Here is a 20,584-nt window from a genome sequence, read left to right on the forward strand (position 1 = left end):
TTCCTGACCCTGGAAGTTTCCTCAATTTGCAGTTTGTCTCACTAAGTACCACTTGGTGATGGGGGTGAGGGGAACACTGTCCCCGCTCTACCTTAATATCCCCCCACGGCTTTGTTCCTTTCTCAAAACCCAGGCCCTACTCTGGACTCGGGATGCCAGCTTGCCAGCAACAGTGCTCTATTTGATGCTGCCTCTATATATATGCATGGAGTCCTCTGGGTGTTTCTCTGGCTCAGCCTGCCCACTCTCCTCCTCACCAGCCCCCATTTCTGCTTACATCACTCAGAGGTACCCGGCCCATTGGAAGCATTCAAGAGCCGATTGTTGAATGAATGAATGAATGAATGAATGAGCTCTAAAACAGCAGAGCACCTCAACATCTTCGTTCTCTGGCTCTGAGCTAATTCTCCACTCCCTGTCCCCACGCCTCCACTCTTTTTTTTTTCACGCCTCCACTCTTAACACACAGGTTGTTCCTCCTCCCTACACACCTGCAGCCCTTGGCAGCTGCTGTTCCCTCCAGGTGGATGCCACTCCCCTATTGTCGAAGCCTCTGATTCCTTCGAGCTTTCTCGATGGAATGTCCTCTGACAACCCCCCCCCCCACCAGCAGACTTCACAGTGCCCTCTCTTGTTCCTGTAGCACATTTTCGTGATGCCACTCTTGTACCATTACCATCTCCCCTATATTATTAGCTATCTGTTTCACATGAAAGATTTGTATTGCAAGTAAGAGAAAACACGAGGCTCATTAAAGATCTGAAAAGCTCAGACAATGGCTCCATTTCTCAGTGAGTCCCTTGGCTCTGCTCTGCTCTGCTCTCTGAACGGCATTCATCTTCACCATAGCTTCCCTCCCTCATCAGAGCAAAATGACCACCACCATTCCGGGCTTCACATCCAAATAAATGCCCCACTATTCCCAAGAGGAGGCTTTTTCCTCACATTGCCAGCAGAAGCTCCCAATTCTTTGCCTATTGGGTCCCTCTTGTATCAATCACTCCAGCCTGGGGAACGCAGGGTATCAATTTCCACTCCAGAAGAGGGCTTCAAGAATGTAGACACTGATTTCCACTGCAGATTTGGGGATAAGAATCCAGAGATGAGGAGGCCCCGATGTATTGTCCATTCACTCACTCACTGATTGACCTACTCACTGTATTGATGCCTATTTATCATTGCCACCCGCCCATACACACACAGTCCCTCCTCAATGGGGACAGACCATATGACTGTACACCACCACCACTATCCCAACCACCCTTAATTGGTTACAATTAATTATTTCATTGGTTCTTAATGGGGTGGTTCCATTCCCTAAGAGGCATTTAGAAAATTTGAAGGATTGCCTTCTATTTTAGTTGTGACCAAGCATTAAAATATTGAGATAGACCCAAGGGGAGACTGTATGTTTTTGAAAAATTTCCCCTTTATACTAGTTTGGAGGATTACAGTAACTTTTAAAAATACATGTATGCAAACAGGCTAAGTTGTATATGAATTGTATGTCAAGATGGCAAAGGGGGTCTTAACAGAACATATAAGAGTGTATTGGCAGAAGACTTCTGCCAATGGCTGATCAAGGAGATAATGAGTCCTCTTCCCTAAAAGCAATAATAAAGCTGGACAAAATTGGTCAAAACAACCGTGTCGCACACTGGACACCAACCAAAGGCATATCACAATGGGAGCAGTGTTTGTGCTTGAAAGCTAGAAATTTGGGCAATAACAGTGAGAATCTGTGGCATTCTCTCTTCCTAGCTCCCAGCAGACAGCTTCCGCTAGTGTGGAGAAGTTTCTCTGCTTTGGTTACAAGGGGATCACTGGATTTGGGGCAGTAGGCAGCCCCGCTCTTGGCAGCCTTATAGGTTTAAATGAAAATCTCCAAGGCGGAAACGCAGGAGGGCCAGCAGCTCCCCCAGATTCAGGTTGCCAGTTGTGGGGGCAAATATATCCCTAGCTAAACTTGCAAGCATGTGCTGTGGAAACTAGAGAAAGCCCAACCCAGCCACGCCCTCCTGGCTAACCCCTAAGCTGTGCATGTGCACAAAGATGGGAATGAGTCCAGCAGAAAGTAAACGGTAGGAAACACATGAAAATGGCCTGCATTTGGAGTGTGCTCTTGTTAATCAGCTGCTTCTAAAATGACTCCCACTGACCCTCACCTCCTAGGATTGGTGCCCTGTGTAATCCTTACTCTGGGTGAGGCCGGCACGTAGTGATCAGCTTCTTATAAACAGAACATAGCAGAGTGATGGGTGTCACTTCTGAGGCTAGGTTATAAAAAAAATGACTTCCGCCTCACCCTCATTCTCCCTCTGCTTCCTCTCCTTGGCTGCTCTGATGAAGCAAGCTGCCATATTGTGAGCCTCCCTATGGAGAGTCACATGTCACAACAGCCAGTGAATGTGGCATTCTGCCAACAGCCAGTGAAGAACAAACTCAGTTCAGTGACCTGCAAGCAACCCAGGCCTGCCGACCACCAGATCAGATTGGAACTTGGAGGAAGATCCTCCTCCAGTCAAGCCTCCAGATAACTGCAACCTGGCCAACACCCTGATTTTAGCCTGAGTCAGAGCACCTGGCTAAGGTATACCCAGAATCCTGACCCATGGAAACTGCAAAAATCAATGTTTTTGTTTTAAGCCACTAAACTTTGGGATGATTTGTTATACAGCAATAGGATGACTGACACAGCTCCCCTACCCACACACAGATTCCTCAGCAAAGGACAGATAGCTTAGTGGCTTGAGGTATTTGAGCACAATCTATGTCCAGTCAGATATGTGGACATGGAAACAATGCTTAGGAAGCCAGACTAAAGTATAAAAAGAAAAATTAAAAAAAAAACTAATCAGAAACTTTAATGGCTTCACACCATGAGGAAGACAGGATTCCCAGATTCCCAGACAGGAATTGTCTGATTCACAGAGTCTGGGTAAGTTATTAAATAAATAAACACAGGAAAAAACCCAGCAATGATAAACCTGGCAGGAATCAGAATCCAAAGTTGCTACAATATTTTTTAGTGTCCAGTTTTCAACAAAAAAAATTACAAGATATGCAAAGAAATAGGAAAGTCTGAGACATGCTCAGAAAAACATCTGTCAATAGACACTGTCTCTGAGTTTTCTCAGATGTTGGATTTAGCAAACACCTCAAATAACTACTTATAAATATGGCCAAAGAATTAAAATTAATGATGCTTAAAATTTTAAATGAAAGTATGACAACAATGAATAAACATAAATTCTAAATAAGAGGACAAATTATTTTTCAAGACAGGGAAATTCTGGGGTTGAAAAATAAAATTGAAATGAAAATTATACTATAAAGATTCAGCAAAAGATTATATTAGGAAGAAAGAATTAGTGTACTTGGAGATAGATTGATAGGAACTTTCTAAGATGATAGAAATTATCTTAGAAAAATCTAAAAACAGGGAAAAATTATTGAATAAAAATAAACAAAACTTTAGAGCGCAGGGGCACTTGGGTGCCTCAGTTGGTTAGGCATCTGATTCTTGGTTTCGGCTCACGTCATGATCTCAGGATCATGAGATCGAGCCCCTTGTAAGGCTCTGCACTCAGTGGGGAGTCTGCTTGAGAGTCTCTCCCTCTGCCCCTCCCCCCATTCATGCTCTCTTGCTATCACTCTCAGTATCAAATTTTTTAAAGCTTAGAAAAAAGAAAACTTTAATTTTTTGTCCCCCCAAAATGGGACATTAAGCACATCAACAGATATGTAATGAGTGTTCCAGAAGTAGAGAGGAAAAGGAACAGAGAAAAATAAGGGGAAAAACAATGGCCAAGGTTTTCCAGAATCTGATGGAAAACATTAAACACATATCCCAAAAGTTCAGCAAGCCCCAAGGAGAATAAACACAAAGAGAGCCACACCCAGACACACCATAGTAAAATTTAAAAGACAAGAACAGAGAGAAAAAATCAGCAAAAGGAAAATTACTTGCATGTGCAGGGGAGTGACATGATTAACAGCGAACTTCCCCCTCGAAACAATGGAGAACAGAAGGCAGTGAAATGACATGTGCAAAATGCTGGCGGGTTGGGGGACTGTTAACCAGGAATTCTACTACCCAGCAAATCTTTCTCCAAAAATGAAGATAAAACATAGACATTTCCACATACATAAAGGCTAATAGAATCCATTGTTAAAACCCTGAAGATATATTTGTAAAATGAATGAAGCCAGCTACCAAAGACTACATGTGAACATTTCCATTTGTAAAACTCTAATGGACAAAACAAACCTATGAAATTAGCAGTGAGGATAGTGTTTACCCTTAGAGGGAGATCATGACCAGGACCCTGGGATCACCGCCCAAGCTGAAGGCAGATGTTCAACCGCTGAGCCACCCAGGTGTCCCTGATTCTGGAACATTTCTGTGTACATTGTTTCCTTCCATAAAAGTTTACTAAAAAAAAAAAAAAAAAAAAAAAAAAAAAAAAGGAAGATTGGTATTATCACTCTTTTCCTCTCTTTTTGAACCCCTTTTTTGTTTTCCCCTTCCTTCACCATTTGAGCACATCTGTGGCTTCCAAGGTCATCTTCTCTGGCTTTTGCACACGTCTCCAGCACTACCTGGTGCTCTAGACTTTGCCCTTCTGTTAGTCTTCAAGTCTGTTGTGCTTCCATCCTGCCACAGGACCTTTGCATGTGCTTGAGGCCCCAGAGAGACCTACTTACCCTTTAGCTCAGAGCTTGAGTGGTAACCCACCCACCACACATCCAAATGTAATTCTCTTGTTTGGCCTAGCTTCCAGAATCACATTTCTTTCCTTCAGGGTGCTCATTTTCACTTGCCATTATGGATTCATAGAGTCATTTGACAGCAGCTTTCTCTTTCCCACTAGCCTGTATGTTTTAGGAAGTCTGGCTATGTTATTTTGCATTGTGTCGCCAAGACTGTGCCTGGCATATAGTAGATATCTGATAACTATCTGCTCAATGAACGCGAAAGTTATTGAGACTATAAAAATCTTCATTCTAACACATTGTGAAAAGCCTGGGTACCAAACTGAGGAATTTAGATTTTTTTATAGGCTGCAGGGAGCCACTGAAGTTTTTTTGAGAAACGGAGATACGTGACCTTTGTTTAAGATCTCTATGGAAGTGGAGGTGGAGAGGCCATAAGGGAGGCTGTGGTAGGTTCCAGATGAGGGACAGTGCCTACAGAGGGGCAGTGGCCATGTGGGGAAGCCGATGTTGTGCCCCACTCTGACCCCACGGGCCAGCCGGACAGTGACCTCACAATCACCCTCCAGTCCTCCCACCCTTGAAAGCCATCATTCCAACTGTTGGCCTACATCTGCCTTTTACATTCACATCCTAAAGGTCACATCTGAGGCCCTCCGGGCCAGCTTCTGGAGACACAGGGGTCAGCCAAGCCAGAGCGTGCCACCTTCCCACCAAACACACAGCCAGGACTTCAAAATGACAGAGAAATCGGAGCACCTAAAGGACGTGGCACCCACAGAGAGGAAGTCCATGTGGAGGACCGCCGAGGAGAGGCGGATGTCCGACCTCACCCGGGTGCTGGAGTGGCTGGAGCGGAGACAGGGGAAGAAAAGACTCATTTTCCAGGTGTGTGCTGTCCAAGCAAAACTGTAGGGCAGATGGACTCCAGACTATTACAAGAAGGGAGAGATGGAACTTGATTCCCAGAAACCAGGAGGTGGGAGGAGCTTTAAGCATGGGAGTAAATGGGAAGAATAATCCTCGGGGAGAGGGGAGGTTGTCCATGGGGGCGGGCTGTGTTTGCCAGCTGTCGCTCAAGTAGTTAGGCTCCTACCCTCCCACAGAGCCTGAAGAAGCGGATGCTATCTTTCCAGGTGACTACATTTCTTTCCTTTATTATTTATTTTTTAAGATTTCATTTATTTATTCATGAGAGACACACAGAGAGAGGCAGAGACATAGACAGAGGGCAAGGCAGGCTCCCTGTGGGGAGCCCGATGCAGGACTCGATCCCAGGACCCCAGGATCACGCCCTGAGCTGAAGGCAGATGCTCAACCATGGAGCCACCCAGTGTCCCTGGTCTCTTATAAGGGCACAGAGCCCATTCATGAGGGCTCCCCCCTCACAATCTAACCACCTTCCCAAGGCCCCACCTCCTAACACCATCACACTAGAAGTTAGAATTTCAACATATGAGTTGGGGTGGGGGGAGACAAACTATCAGTCTGTGTACTGCCCTTCCCTCTTTCTCGAGGAACTATGGCAGTTTTGCCTCAGTTTCCCCCAGAGATCCCCAGGCCCATCATCTATGGAAACTCAAGCCATGTCCTTAGAAAATGGTCCCCTCTGTAGAGGATGCCACTGGACCTTGAATTCCCCAGCCCCCTGAGAAAAATGGGTGAAACATGGCATTCCTAATGACAATGTTTATTAAGCATCTACTGTGTGCCAGGCCCTGAGCTTAGCATCGCATTGAGCTAGCTTGTTGGCTGCTCCCCGCGGGGCTACAAGGTAGGCACCATTCTTACCCCTCAGCTCAAGTGAGGTAATAAGGAAGCTGAGTGGGGGGCAGAGTAGTCATTTGCTTGAGCTCATAGAATTAATAAAGGGACAAGCCGGGGCTCGAACTCAGATTTCTCCTGTTCTCAAGCTCATGGGCTTTGTCAGAGCAACTCCCCATAGCCACCCCCACCTTCTCTGCTCCAACCACTATCGTACCCCTGCCTTTCCAAAAAGCTCCCATCTGTTTATATGCTTACTTGAAATTTATGTTCAGAGAGATCTGGAGTGCCAGTTCCATCAAACATACAAAAACACATCTGATAAACATATTTTACATTAAGGTGAATTTAATGATTTATGGATGGGCTACCCCCTGCCCCCCATTTCAACTGCTAAGTCGCTTGGAACTCAGTATCAATCACGGAAATTTTATATTCACTTCTGTGATTAACATGCGTCTCTTCTCACGAAGATCATATTCTAATAATGTTTTCACAGCTTTCCCTCTTATGTGGCTTTTACTGGAAATAATTTTGGACTCAGGGAGGGAACAAATTTAAATTGAAAATACAATGAAATCTTCAGGCGTTATTATCCTTCCCAAAGGCACCTGGCTTTTGAAAGCAGCTCCTGTGGGGTAACTGAGTGATGGGCACTTGATGAGATGAGCACTGGGTGTTATACTATATGTTGGCAAATTTAATTTAATTTATTTTATTTTAATGAAAGAAGCTCCTGAGAAAGTCAATGGTTCCGTGGCAGTTCTCAGGCAGCACAGGTGGAGGGTGCCCTTTAGTGGAGCTGGTTGGAGGGAGCCTGTCTGTGGTGTCCTCTCCCTTCTCCTGGTCTCCACATAGTGATTCATTAATTTCTCAAAATAACCCTAGGACGTAGATCCTACTATTCCTTCCATCTTCGGATGAGGAAACCAAGCCACGGTTCCTCTGCCACCAAGCAGCCAAGCAGGATCCTCACCAGGCACCTGACCTGGAGACCAGTCCCAGCCAGCATGTTCACACAACCACAAGCAGCACACCCTAAGCAGAGACCATGTAGATTCAGCCTTCCTTGAGGGGCTTTGTCCCCCCAGCCCTCGCAGATTGGCCTGGATGCCCTCTGCGGCCCCTCCCCCCTGGACCCTGGAGCTCCCTAACAAATGCGTCCTCCCTGCCTGCCTGGTGGGAGTAGAGGGCCAGGCAGGTGCACAAGAAAGTCCATATATGGGCCACCTGGGAGGCTCAGCAGTTGAGCATCTGCCTTTGGCTCAGGCCGTGATCCCAGGTCTGGGGATCGAGTCCCATATCGGGCTCCTTATGAGGAACCCGTTTCTCCCTCTGCCTGTGTCTCTGCCTCTTTCTGTGTCTCTCATGAATAAATAAAATAAATAAATAAATAAATAAATAAATAAATAAATAAATAAATAAATAAATAAAATAGAAAGAAAGAAAGAAAGAAAGAAAGAAAGAAAGAAAGAAAGAAAGAAAGAAAGAAAGAAAGAAAGAAAGAAAGAAAGAAAGAAAGAAAGTCACATATGCCCCGAGGAGCACCTAGGGAAAGAGAAAGGTAGGATGAATTGTGATGACGGGCTGGATGGGGAGAGGTCAGTCCAGAAGGGAGCTCTGGGGACAGAGGGAGTGTCCTGGCCCGACTCTGAGACAGGGCAGCCCTCCTGTGGCTTCAGACTACAGGCCATGGCAACAGCTATGCAGGCCATATGGAATTCCCACCAGCTTGGGGAGAGGGGGGCCCTTGTGTAGAGGGTAATAGGGAGCCAGTGATGGCTTCTGAGGTTGGGAGGCACAGCCAGACCTGAGGTTTAGAAGGTTGTTCTGGGAGGGCAGTGACATTACACCGGGGCATGTCTGGAAGCAAGACAATGGTGAGGGGGCCCGAAGTACCAGAGTGGGGGCCAAATCTGGTGGTGGGAGGGGGCAGCCCGCTGGCCAGGGGGCCACCCCTCTGTGGGGGCCGAAGGTGGCCTCTGACCACTTGGCAGTCACAGGGCAATCCTCTTTTTTCAAAAGCAGAAACCCAAGGGGATAGTGCTACCGAAAGTAAATGGAAAGGAAGAAAAGAAAACCCAAAACATCCAGAAACAGCAGAAAGGAAAACCCCAGGGGGCATTCATCAAGAAGGTAACACGGGCCCCCCCCCCCCACATTCAGGAGGGGTACCTGCTCTGCTCCTGCACAGTGCCGGGCTGCGTTTCTTAAATTTAAGGCTCTGAAGTCTGCTCCTGTCCCACAGGAATACCCAAATGAGTCACCGCACCCCCCACCCCGCTTCGCATCTCCCCCCAAAAAACTGCCTACCCCGTGGAGTCTGGCACTCCTGTGCTTAGGGGCCTTCTTCCCAGGTGCGGTCCATTTGCTCCTGCCCCCCTCTGAGATAGCACACCGGAAAGCGAGACGTGGCTGAGCAGCCACCAACATGCCATCCCTGCCCCCCTGACCTGTCCCAGGGCCCAGAGAGGCCTCTCCTTGGGCCACTTTGCCTTTCAGCAAACCCTTGCAGTCACTCATTTCGGGGGTGGAGGGGCCCTGCCCAGTCCTATTCCTCATGCCTTGACTTCTCCCCCCGCTCCCCTCCAAGCCCTCCAGTCACGTCACCAAGAACGGGGACCCCATCATGTACCGAAGGCTCTACAGTATAGACCCGAAGGGACCCCGCCTCAGCATAATTCCTGGCAACTACACCAAGGACGGCCCCAGGAAATCCGGTAAGGGACGCACCTCGGTCCTGCAGTGCCAGGATCGTCCCCCACGATCACCTGCCTCTCAGAGGGACGTGAGGCTCACTCTGCCCTTAGGGCAGCAGTGTCCGCGACAACCTGGCCACTGTGGATGGTCGTAGAGGCCACACGGCTCTGTAGGGATGACACCACCAGCCGGGTATGACCCAGGCAGCAGACGAGGGGATGTCTAGGCTCGGCCCACACCTGGGGCTCTCTGCTCAGGAGGCCAGACTTCGTGGGCCTGCCCCAGTCCGTGAGCTCCAAATTTTCTAATTAGGTACGTGGCAACATCAGAGTAGCACAAAGGGACCTCACCTGCTGACTCGAGACCTACCAGGTGTTGCTCACACCCAAGAAGAGGCAAGCTTAGGTCATGCTAGATCTCCGGTTCCCAGGGCTGCCCGGGTTCGAACCTTGGCCCTGCCACTCTGCAGCGAACTCAGAGTCGTGCAATCTGGGGTGAGTCAGCCGCTCCATCTCCGGGGCTCAGCGTTCACGTCTACAATATGGGACGGAAACACGACTCGCCTCGCAGTAGCGTATCCGTGAGATGAGGCATATAAAGCATGTAGCCTGATACAGACTAGGTGCTCAATAAACAGGGGCAAATAGCAATTTCCAAGAAAAGAAAAATTTGCTAAAATGCTCAGGTGGGCTGGACCCTGGTGCTGGAAAGACAATTGCTTTAATTGTGCCTGGCTTCTTGGGAGCGAGGTGTGAGGTTAAAGAACGGTGGAAGGGATCCCAGTTAGCCCAAAGGGGGAGCGGGCAAAAGCGTTTGAGCAGCCGCTGCCAGTTCGCCTGCGCAGAACTGCTCCCACTGTGCCCAGCAAAACGTCCTTTCCTTTCCTTCTCATTTAATACACCGAAGCCAGTGAAACCAAACTACGCTCACTTGCCTGTCAGATTTAAAAATGATTGGCTCTGAATGCTGCGCAGGGTCCTGGACTGAATCCTGGAACCGCGCTTTAGTGGGAAAACTGGCAAAATCCAAAAAAGCTGTTATGCGCCAGTGTTAATTTCTGAGTTTTGATAAACGCGCTCTGCTTGCGTAAGATGTTAGCATTCGGGAAACCATTTTTGCAACCCGTCAGCAAATCTAAAATTACCCCAAAATAAAAAGTTTAGATATAGTTACAGATAGATTGACATACGGCCTACGGGGGCCCGACACCTTTCCCAAGTTTTCTGTGACTCCGGGCGCAAGTCTGGCTCCCAAGTCCTAGCTCGGCTGAGCCTCTGAGCACCTGCGGCTCTGGATTCCGGCGGTCGTTCCCTTTTCCCTGCTCCTTGCCACCGCAGACACAGACACAGAACACAGCCCCGTTCCCTTCATTTCCCCCCAAACCTCTCACGTGAAGCCTTTGTCTGTAAACAGACTTTACTGAAGGCTTGGAGCAGCAGAGGGAAAGAATTTCGTGGCAGATTTATACAGAAAGCAGAAGTTGAGGGATCCCTGGGTGGCTCAGCGGTTTAGCGCCGCCTTCAGCCCAGGGTGTGATCCTGGAGTCCAGGGATCGAGTCCCACGTCGGGCTCCCTGCATGGAGCCTGCTTCTCCCTCTGCCTGGGTCTCTGCCTCTCTCTGTGAGTGTCATGAATACATAAATAAGATCTTTAAAAAATAAAAAATAAAAAAAAAACAGAAGTTGATCACAAAACCCCCTCAAGGGTTCTTCGAGTCCTTCCTCCCCTGCCACCAGGAGTTCCCTGGCTGCATTTGCCTGCAGGGGTGACCTCCCGGAGTTTCCCTTGCCCCAGCACAGGAACCTGAAGGAGCCGAGCCAGGCACCCAAGGCGCAAGGTTTCGGAGTCACTCCCCCTCTGGACTCTGCGCTTGTGGGAGCCTCAGGGTGAACACCTCCTTAAATTTTGCACCCCCCTGGGCGCTTGGCTGGTGTCCTGGGCCTGCCTCTCTCCACATCTTCCTCTCTCTTCCTCTTCCCTTTCCTCCAGGCTCTGTTGTCCTCACGCCACGGTTCCCACCGGCTTGCTACCTGGAAGGACCACTTACTTTCCTTTGTTCCACTGTCTTAGACCCTCAAAAGATGTCTATCAAGATATTTTCCTAAACAAAGGCAGTTCCTTCCCTAAGAGAAACTCACGTACCAGCTGATTAAATAATCCTTTTCATAACTGCACAAAAATGCCAGCGGGGCGGACTGACTTAGCAGTTCTTTGGTTTCTCTGCAGTACCCCCCCTCCCCCAAGACAGGTAAGACAGGTCCACCCGGTTCAAAGAGGGTCGGTTTTGTCCGACCTAATGTAACGCAACAAATAGCCACTGGAGGGCAGCAGGTGCTCAGTCGCCGCAGGTGCTCGGAGGCACCCAGGAACCACCTGGGCATCCGAGTGGGGGACCCAGGAACTGGGTCAGGGCTGAGTCTGAGCACAGCAAGGGGAGCTTCCTGTGCAGGCCAGCAAGAGGCCTACAATGAGTGGGAGTCAAGTTCAACACAAGGCAGCGCCTAGGAAGGGCAGGAGCCAGTTAAAGGGCGATGGCAGGAGTCCAAGTGGAGATACCCGTGGATCAAGGAAGGGTATTCTAGACCAGACTCCTAGTTCTGGCCTTTCCCGCCCCAGTCAGTACTGGAACCATCGGAGTCCTTGTCAAGAGCCGGATCCCCCGCCTGTCCAGGTTTCCCTCTCAGCAGAGTGAGCCCCTTGCATTCTCGATGCCAAGTTTCTGTGTGATCCAGTGAGCAAGAGTCTGTGAGGAATGACCATCAGCCTCAACACTGAATGTGACCCCTCCATCTGTACAGACACAACAACTCCCACTCGTCCACAGTTTTAGTGTTGTGACGGCCACAAAATCAAAATCTGTGTGAAAAACTCTTGTGTCCCAAATGAGTGACATATAAGTGTCTCCAGCTCCAGAACCCCAAAGCTAATTGAAAACAGCAGTGACAGCCCCGATGTGGAACACAGTGCTCCTCGAAGCTGACCATTTCATCTTTGTCCCCCTCCTCATTTTCACAAACCTCCCGTTCACTTCTCTTAATAGCTGAAATGCCACCTCCCACCACATCCCACATCCCGCCACTGACCCCCACACCACCATATCCAGGAGGCAACAGCCTGCTGCCACACTGACACTGTGCTCCAGGGCCACTGCCCTCTCCCTGCGGCCTCTCCTCCCTTTAGTTCCCTGAAAACAGTCTTTTCTGTTTTCCCTTCCTTTTTCACCACCCTCCTGGGCCCTTCTGAGGGCCACCATGTTGATTTTGAATTCGTGAAAGGTCACTCCATCTTTGGGCCAGCAGAAGAGCCTGGGAAAGCAATTGGAACATTTTTCCAAAGTAAATCTTGGCAAAGTCTGAGAAGCTGGACTAAAAAAATGGAATTCACTTGGCTTTCTCTCCCCGGGTACCTATGCCCAGGGAGAGAAAGTCATTCTGTAGATGCCAGAGCAGGAGTGCATCCCTATTGCCAAGGTCTAGAGGGCAATAATATCCTCTGTCTCCATGAGCACAGTCAGCCTCTGGAGTCTCAAACACAGCCGACTATTCAGCTGCAGATTCAGGAATATGTCATTTTTGCCCAGACAGTACCCAGGATGGGTGCCCAGAAAAAGGGACCATATCCTATGTTCACATTTCCCTGGATCCACCACTAATCAGCTCTGGCGTCTAGGGCACATGACTTAATCTCTCTGATCCTCACTTTCTCATTTGTTAAATGGGCATGATATGGTTGTGAGACTGTAGTGCCACCCTCTCTGGAAAGCTCTTTGAGCACTGCCTGGCACACAAGTCACTCAATAAATATTAGTTCATGTGTTTAATTATCATTACAATTTATAGTAGTGTTCTTCTTTTCTACATGAGACCTATGTGGACGCAGGCGATGCTCAGATATCTCAGAAAAAGCTATGGTTCTTTCTCCAAGGGATTTTCCGTTTGTGTTGATCAGGATAGGCAGCTCATGATTCCTCTGGAACATTGCACCAGTTTTCACTATGTATAAACAGAATCTGTTAAGGCTCCCTGGCCAGGGACCTGCTGGCAGTCCAGAGCACCAAACTGGGTATACAGAGTCCCAATTCAGCCACTAATTCATATGAGACCTTGGGCAAATCACAGCCTCTTTCCAGGTGGCTACTCCTCCATTTATATAACTGTGGGAGGTCTAGACTCATTCCCCCTAGACAGATCTCAGTAAAATTCTTGAACTTTATTGATGAAATCTTGTAGCCTTACAGGAAGAATGACTTACTTACAAAGGGAAAACAAATGCTCTAGGTGAGAGCAGAGGTACTAAACTAGAAATAATTGGTTTAAAAATCAGAATCTAGATACACTTAAAATCAGATTTAGTATAGAAAGTTTGAAAACAAAAGGATAAGCCAAGACTTAACAAGAAGTGCAAACACATGAGGTGGAATTAAGGATAAAGGAAACACATAGAGTAAAAGAAGGATATTTTTAAATGTTAAGGAGAATAAGTAATAATCATAAGCCTACACATACCAAAAAATACAGTAATTAAGTAGATAACTATTGAGACTGCAAAAAGAACCTAATAAAACTACAGGTATAGTGGGAGATTTTAATATACCTCTTTTAGAATCAAATAGACATAACTTTATATTTGAATACAGAAGGCATTTTTGTGTGGCCAAAGAATATCTACAAAGTTCATCCGCATATTTACCACTAAGAAAATATTTACATTGAGAAAGTAAAGATTTTAAGGCAACCTACATTGTCTTAAAGCAATAACTAGAGGGGCAGCCCCGGTGGCTCAGCGGTTTAGCGCCGCCTTCAGCATGGGGTGTGATCCTGGAGACCTGGGATCGAGTCCCACGTCAGGCTCCCTGCATGGAGCCTGCTTCTCCCTCTGCCTGTGTCTCTGCCTTTCTCTCTCTCTCTCTGTCATGAATAAATAAATAAAATCTTTAAAAAAAAAAGCAATAACTAGAAATACTGTTTAAATTAAACGATATTCCCAACTTAACAGTCAGAAATTAAGGAAAAACTCCTAAAATACCCTGTACCAGAGAAAACAAAGCTCATAAATATGCTCCTGTTTCTTACCAAAGCCTATGAGAACAAAGACAAAATCTATTCTCAGAGGAAAATTTATGGTAACAACTAAAATGAATAATTCTTGTCTTTATAATACAAAAAAAAGAAAAAATGAATACTTTTAGCAATTTTTTATTTACAATAAGATAGGAGAAATAATATGAGAGAGTTTTCATACATTAAATACCAGCTGAGATTAATGAAACCCAAGATAAAAAGTAGTCAAAAGGATAAATCCAAAGCTAGCTTTTTGAAAAGCAAGTGATAAATAGTATAAACACCTCATGACAACTGTTCAAAAGAAGAGTAAAGGGGTGCCTAGGTGGCTCTTGGTTTCAGCTGAGCTCATGATCTCAGAGTTGTGAGATCCAGCCCTGCAACAGGCTCTGAGCTCAGCAGGGAGTCTGCTTGAGATTCCCTCCCTCTGCCCCTCCTCCTGCTCATGCTAAATCAATCAATCAATCAATCAATCAATCCAAGATTTGATATGAGAAAGAATACATAAGCAAAGATGAGAAATATGTTAACTGAGCTATAATAGAACACTAGATGCACCTCTCTACGATATATTTGAAAACCTAGGATAGATAAGTTCCTCTCCCACAATAAATTATTTAAATCGATAGAATAAAGAAATTTGAAGACAGTAATTTCTGAAGTAAAAACTGAAAGGTGATTGTCGCTTTATCACTGAACAAGTCACCAAGACACCCCCCCGCCGAGCTGCGCCGCCCGCCGCGCCGACGCCATGCTCCAGTTCCTGCTTGGATTTACTTTTGGCAACGTGGTTGGAATGTATCTGGCTCAGAACTATGACATACCAAACGTGGCTAAAAAACTAGAAGAAATTAAAAAGGACTTGGATGCCAAGAAGAAACCCCCTAGTTCATGAGGCGAATTCCAGCACTGCCTTTTGGATACATTGATTCTGCTGTTCTTGAGGGCCTCCTTATCTGAACCAGAAGCTTTTGTTTTAAATTCCAGCCTCAACCATTTTCCTCTCTGCTAGATCCTGCCTTGCCTGAGAGCACAGATGGGGCCAGATGTTAAGAACCACCCTTTCCATCTTCCTCACCTTATCCCTTCTTCCTCCCAGCCACTTGAGAAGGCCTGACTGGAATCATGGTGCTAGATTAGTAAACGTGACCTTTAATTAGTAGTCTCTTCTTTATTCTTTGGAATTTCTACTCTTTTCTAAAGAAAAATTGATGAGTTTTGTATAGCTGATCAGACATAAATAATGCTAATTTCACAGTTTAGCAATTATAATTGCTGTTTAAACATTTGGTACTAAAAAAAAAAAAAAAACAAGTCACCAAGACAAAAGGCTTCACACCTGGTTCTGTTTGCCTTTTCAGGAACAAACAACCCTAATGTTGCTTCAGCTACTCCAGACCATGTAAACTACAGACACTTCTGCATTAATCCAACAAGCCATCAGAACCACAATATTAAAATATTTGCAAAGAAATAATATAGATGCAAAAAATATTTATTTTTTAATTTTTATTTATTTATAGTCATACAGAGGGAGAGAGAGAGAGAGAGAGAGAGAGAGAGAGAGGCAGAGACACAGGCAGAGGGAGAAGCAGGCTCCATGCACCGGGAGCCCGACGTGGGATTCGATCCCGGGTCTCCAGGATCGCGCCCTGGGCCAAAGGCAGGCGCCAAACCGCTGCGCTACCCAGGGATCCCGATGCAAAAAATATATTAAAAATTTTAGCAAATATACTAAATACATGTATGAAAATACATCAGTGTATGAAATCAATAACATGCCATGACCAAATGGGATTTCTTTTTTTTTTTTTGAAGAGAATGATGTTTATTCATTTATTTATTTTCAAGATTTTATATAAATTTGTTAGCTCACATATAGTGCAGTATTAGTTTCAGGTGTAGAATTTAGTGACAAATGGGATTTCTTATAGCAGGTTAGGAATGGTTAGGTTTTCAATATCAGAATATCTAAGAACATAATTTATTCCATCAAGAAAGTAAAGGAAAAACCATAAGAGCTTGTCAGTAAATGACAGAAAAGCAAAAAGTAGAATCAAGCAATTATTGCTTATAAAAACTAAGAATTAAGCTGCTAAATATTATAGAACATACCAAAAGTAGTGTCAAGTATCATTCTGAATGATGAAATACTAGTTATTTTAATTAAAATCAGGAACAAAATGAGGCATGACTGCTATCATCATTATTGACACTGTTAGAAAGTCTGTCAAATGCAGTATGTCAAGAAGAGCATATCATTTTCCTAAATGTTAGAAGGAAGATATTTTCATTTTTTCCCTTGATATGATTACACAGCCATAAAATTCAAGAAATTCTAGTAAAGAAATAATAAAATATGGTTTTGTCGTTAGTGTACTAGAAAAAATACATTGAAAGACGATAGCCTTTTCTCTGTACTAGTACCATTTCTAGAAATGGAAATGGGAACGAAATATCACATTCTTATCAGTAAAATTTTATAAAATACTTAGTGGTAAATTTAGAAAGAAGAAAAAAATTAAGTTCTTTACCCACTAGCCCTACAGTGTTTAATTCAGTACAAGTCCCGTATTTGGGTAACATCAGACACCATCACAGTTCATATATTTGTGTCTGTGTGCAGCTGTCCTGCTGTTCCTCACACCTGTACATGCTGTTCCCCCTGCCTGCACCTGCTGCTCCTCACACCTGTACATGCTGTTCCCCCTGGCTGCATATGCTGCTCCTCACACCTGTACATGCTGTTCCCCCTGGCTGCATATGCTGTTCCTCACACTTGTACATGCTGTTCCCCCTGCCTGCACCTGCTATTTCTCACAGGTGCTATTTCTCATCTGTACATGCTGTTCCTCACACCTGTACATGTTGTTCCTCCTGCCTACACCTGCTGTTCCTCACACCTGTACATGCTGTTCCTCCTGCCTGCACCTACTATTCTCCTCTTTCATCCAATAAACTGTTTTTCCTTTAAAAACCCCATCTTGGGGCACGAGGGTGGCTCAGCGGTTGAGCATCTGCCTTTGGCTCAGGTGGTGATCCTGGAGTCCCTGGATCGAGTCTCACATTCGGGCTCCCTGCATGGAGCCTGCTTCTCCCTCTGCCTGTGTCTCTGCCTCTCTCTCTCTCTGCGTGTCTCTCATGAATAAATAAATAAAATCTTAAAAAAAAATAAAACATCAACAACGCATGTCGAGCAACCACCCAAACAACCACCAGGTCCAAGTCCATCTGGGGGTTCCTTGGGGGAGGAGGGGCGGGGCGGCGGGGAGCTGGGGCCACGCGGGAGGGAGGAAAAGGCTGCGGGAGCTGAACCCTGCGGACAGGGGCCCCGGGACAGGGCTTTGTGGCCCCCCCCCCGCCCCCCAGGCCAGCTCTAACTCCCGTTTCAGACATCAACATCAAGGACGCCATCGCCCTGGAGTCCACGCAGCGGCCCCTGTCCTACCGCCACCAAAGCATCGCGGACTCCCTGCTGCAGGAGCCGCCTGCCTTCAGCGCTCGGAAGTCCACCCTCCTGAGAGACTGGGTAATGAGCAGGACGTCCGACGTGTCCTACGAGCGCAAGCTGAGGAGCCTCATGGAGAAGGGCGTGGAGCCCAAGGCCGAGGCCGTGAGGATGCTGAAGCCTGAGGAGGTGCTGAGCTGCCGGTGAGCAGGTCCCCACTGCTCCAGACGCCTGGGCTGAGCCTGGGCTGAGCCTGGGCTGGGGCCCCCGGGGCTGGCGGACCCCGCTCTTTGTGTCCCGAGGGGCCCTTCCAGGGCTGAAGCAGTGGGTTCCCCGCAGCCTCGCCTGCTAGTTGGTGGATGAGCTCTGGGATGGGCATGACATTTGGGTCCTGCCATTCTGATGCCACACTGTTGGACCCGTGCACCACCCTTCCAGTATTTCCACATGTCTCACAATAGACATCATTATCAAAAAGAAAAAATGAGTTGTCTGTGGCCTAGTGTTAAGAGAAAAATCCCCCTATGATTTGCTGGTTGAGCTGTTGGCGGCCTTGGGTTGCTGGTGTTGTTGAGTTGCTGGTGATTGTAGCCACCATCCCCCAGATTGTGGCCACCATCCACCCACACATGGCTACCTGCTATGTGTGGGGTTTTAGACTCCCCAGGGTACTACGGGTGAAGCCCTTTGGTATTTACCGCTCTTACCAGAGGTCTTCCTCCTCACTTGCCCTTCGTCTTATTTATCAGGACCCCCCCCCCCAAGCCCAATGCTAGCAAGGCTCAGAAACTTCAGTAGAAGAAACAGACAACACAATGATGTGCATGTCCTTGTAGACTGAACATCAGTGAGCTCATCTGTAGGTTTCAGATGGCCTCAGATGCCAGGCATCCGGTGACCCCATTACAAAGTCCTACTCTGCTGACTGGCTGAGAGATGGATGTGGCAACCTCCCTAGCAGGAGGGGGCTTAAAAAAAAAAGATTTTATTTATTTATTTATGAGAGACACAGCGAGAGAGAGGCAGAGACATAGGCAGAGGGAGAAGCAGGCTCCATGCAGAGAGCCCGACATGGGACTTGATCCCAAGTCTCCAGGACCATGCCCTGGACCGAAGATGGCACTAAACCGCTGAGCCACCCAGGCTGCCCTGAAGGGAGCTTTTTGCTTGACCTTTCCATGGATGGATGACTTTGGTTATGGCTTTCACTTTGACGGGGTGATTCTCATTGACTCCGGCCAATGGACAGCCTACCTGGGCTTCAGGGTGGGCAGAAAAGAGATTTGGGCAGGGCCCCTGCCCACCAAGGAGAGAGGGAGAATATTGGGAAAGATGGCCTCTGATGAGCCATTAGAAAAACATTCAAAAAAAAAAAAAAAAGAAAGAAAAACATTCAAGATAAAGACGAAATCGTCCAGAATGGGATCCTAGTGAGTGCTCACGTGTACATTTGTGTGAGACCCTGTAGGGCTGGGTTGGCTGGGAAGGGAACGGGACAGACCCTGCCTGGTGCTATCAGGGAAAGGTAGTCCAGACATGGGGCTGTGGAGAGGGGTGTAAGATGTCTGTAAGAACAGGTAAGCTCTGGGCAGATCTTGAATGACAAGGAGACCATTCCCAGTGGGTAGAATATGCAGCTCCTCCTCCATCGTCTGTAGCAAAGTGACTAAGCAGCAGGTGGCCTGAGTAGGAGACCCGTCTCCTTATTTAGAGCTGAGAACGAGGTCAAAGCCCCTTGTAGAACTAGGAGCTCTGAGGATATGATGGTAGAGCATCTCTCTGGACAACACAGCATTGACGGCATCACTTCTCTCCAGTACAAGTCAGGATTGTGGGGCTTTAGCTAAGATTTTAAATCAACGGCCTAATTTTTTGTTTGAATATTATTAAAAGAAAATACTCACCTTTCCTACAATTTTACTCAGCTTTTATTGCCACTGTTCTGTATTTTGCCCAGGCCTTGGCATCACTGAGATTAGACACACCTGGCAGTGATGGAAGCCCTGACCACTGCATCTCTCCCCATGTGGCATAATGCATCGCCATCACCATAGTGCACCTGCTTCTTCCAATGCCATGTTAATGCTGGCAGAAGAGTCCTTGAGATGGATATTCCATTATTTGCTTAACCACTCCTCTGTGGATGGAATTTCCTCTTTTCCTGTTGTTGGTAACCCCGAAACGAACACTTTCATTTATATAGCTTTTCATTCCATTGGCTTCTTTTCTTGGGATTAGTTGAAGGCCTGAGTGGAGTTCCTGAGTCAAAGATACTGAACTTTTTGGGGGGACTTGTGGGGATGGGGACGGTGCCTGGAACAGATGTTGCCGAATTAATTTCCAAAAGAGTTATACCGGTAAAAACTCCTACCAACTCTGTGGGGTGTCCCACTCTTTGATAAGACCTCTGTCAGTTCCAGAAACATCTACAGAATCAGTTCTCTTTAGAGACCCCACACTGCTTAAATCTAAGCTCTTTTCAATAAAGGTTGAAGCTACGAGGACTCCACACTCAACTAACTAACCCATTTGGCCTTGTCTTGCACAGATACCTGAGGTTGTCCAAGAACAACATTCGAACCTTGCTCAAGCTGTGCAAGGATGCAGGCCTGAATGTGGACATCCATCCCCACATGGTCGAAGGAGAGATAGATGCCAAAAAGGTGTTCGCCCCAAACCCCAGCATAGCCCTCTAAGCAGCTCGTCTCCCCGGCCACCTCAGGGTCCCTCTGTGTTGGGCCCTCGCCCCCCACACAACATCTTCTGGTATGGCACGCCAAGTCCTTCAAACCTGGTGCATCCCTTTTAGATGGTAGTGATTAGCAAACAAGGCTAAACTGCATGGATCATTGTGTTCATGTAGCGTTTGTCCTTGACTCGGATCAGAACCAATTTA

The 20,584-nt window shown here is 46.9% G+C and overlaps 2 protein-coding genes across 2 annotated transcripts; both read left to right on the forward strand.

Moving 5' to 3' along the window:
- The first annotated feature begins 5,454 nt into the window (after nt 1–5,454).
- CUNH16orf78 (chromosome unknown C16orf78 homolog) lies at nt 5,455–20,384 on the forward strand. The gene is made up of 4 exons (XM_055332642.1): nt 5,455–5,604; nt 9,074–9,200; nt 17,633–17,891; nt 20,237–20,384. Exons 1-4 carry the CDS (start codon nt 5,455–5,457, stop codon nt 20,382–20,384), a joined length of 684 nt encoding a protein of 227 aa, XP_055188617.1.
- LOC129514008 (short transmembrane mitochondrial protein 1) lies at nt 14,959–15,376 on the forward strand. Its single transcript, XM_055332524.1, has one exon. The coding sequence runs from the start codon at nt 14,992–14,994 to the stop codon at nt 15,133–15,135; it is 144 nt and encodes a 47-aa protein (XP_055188499.1). The 5' UTR covers nt 14,959–14,991; the 3' UTR covers nt 15,136–15,376.
- Nucleotides 20,385–20,584: the final 200 nt, after the last annotated feature.

This window comes from Nyctereutes procyonoides, unplaced genomic scaffold (assembly GCF_905146905.1).
Source record: "Nyctereutes procyonoides isolate TBG_1078 unplaced genomic scaffold, NYPRO_anot_genome, whole genome shotgun sequence".
Lineage (NCBI taxonomy): Eukaryota > Metazoa > Chordata > Mammalia > Carnivora > Canidae > Nyctereutes > Nyctereutes procyonoides.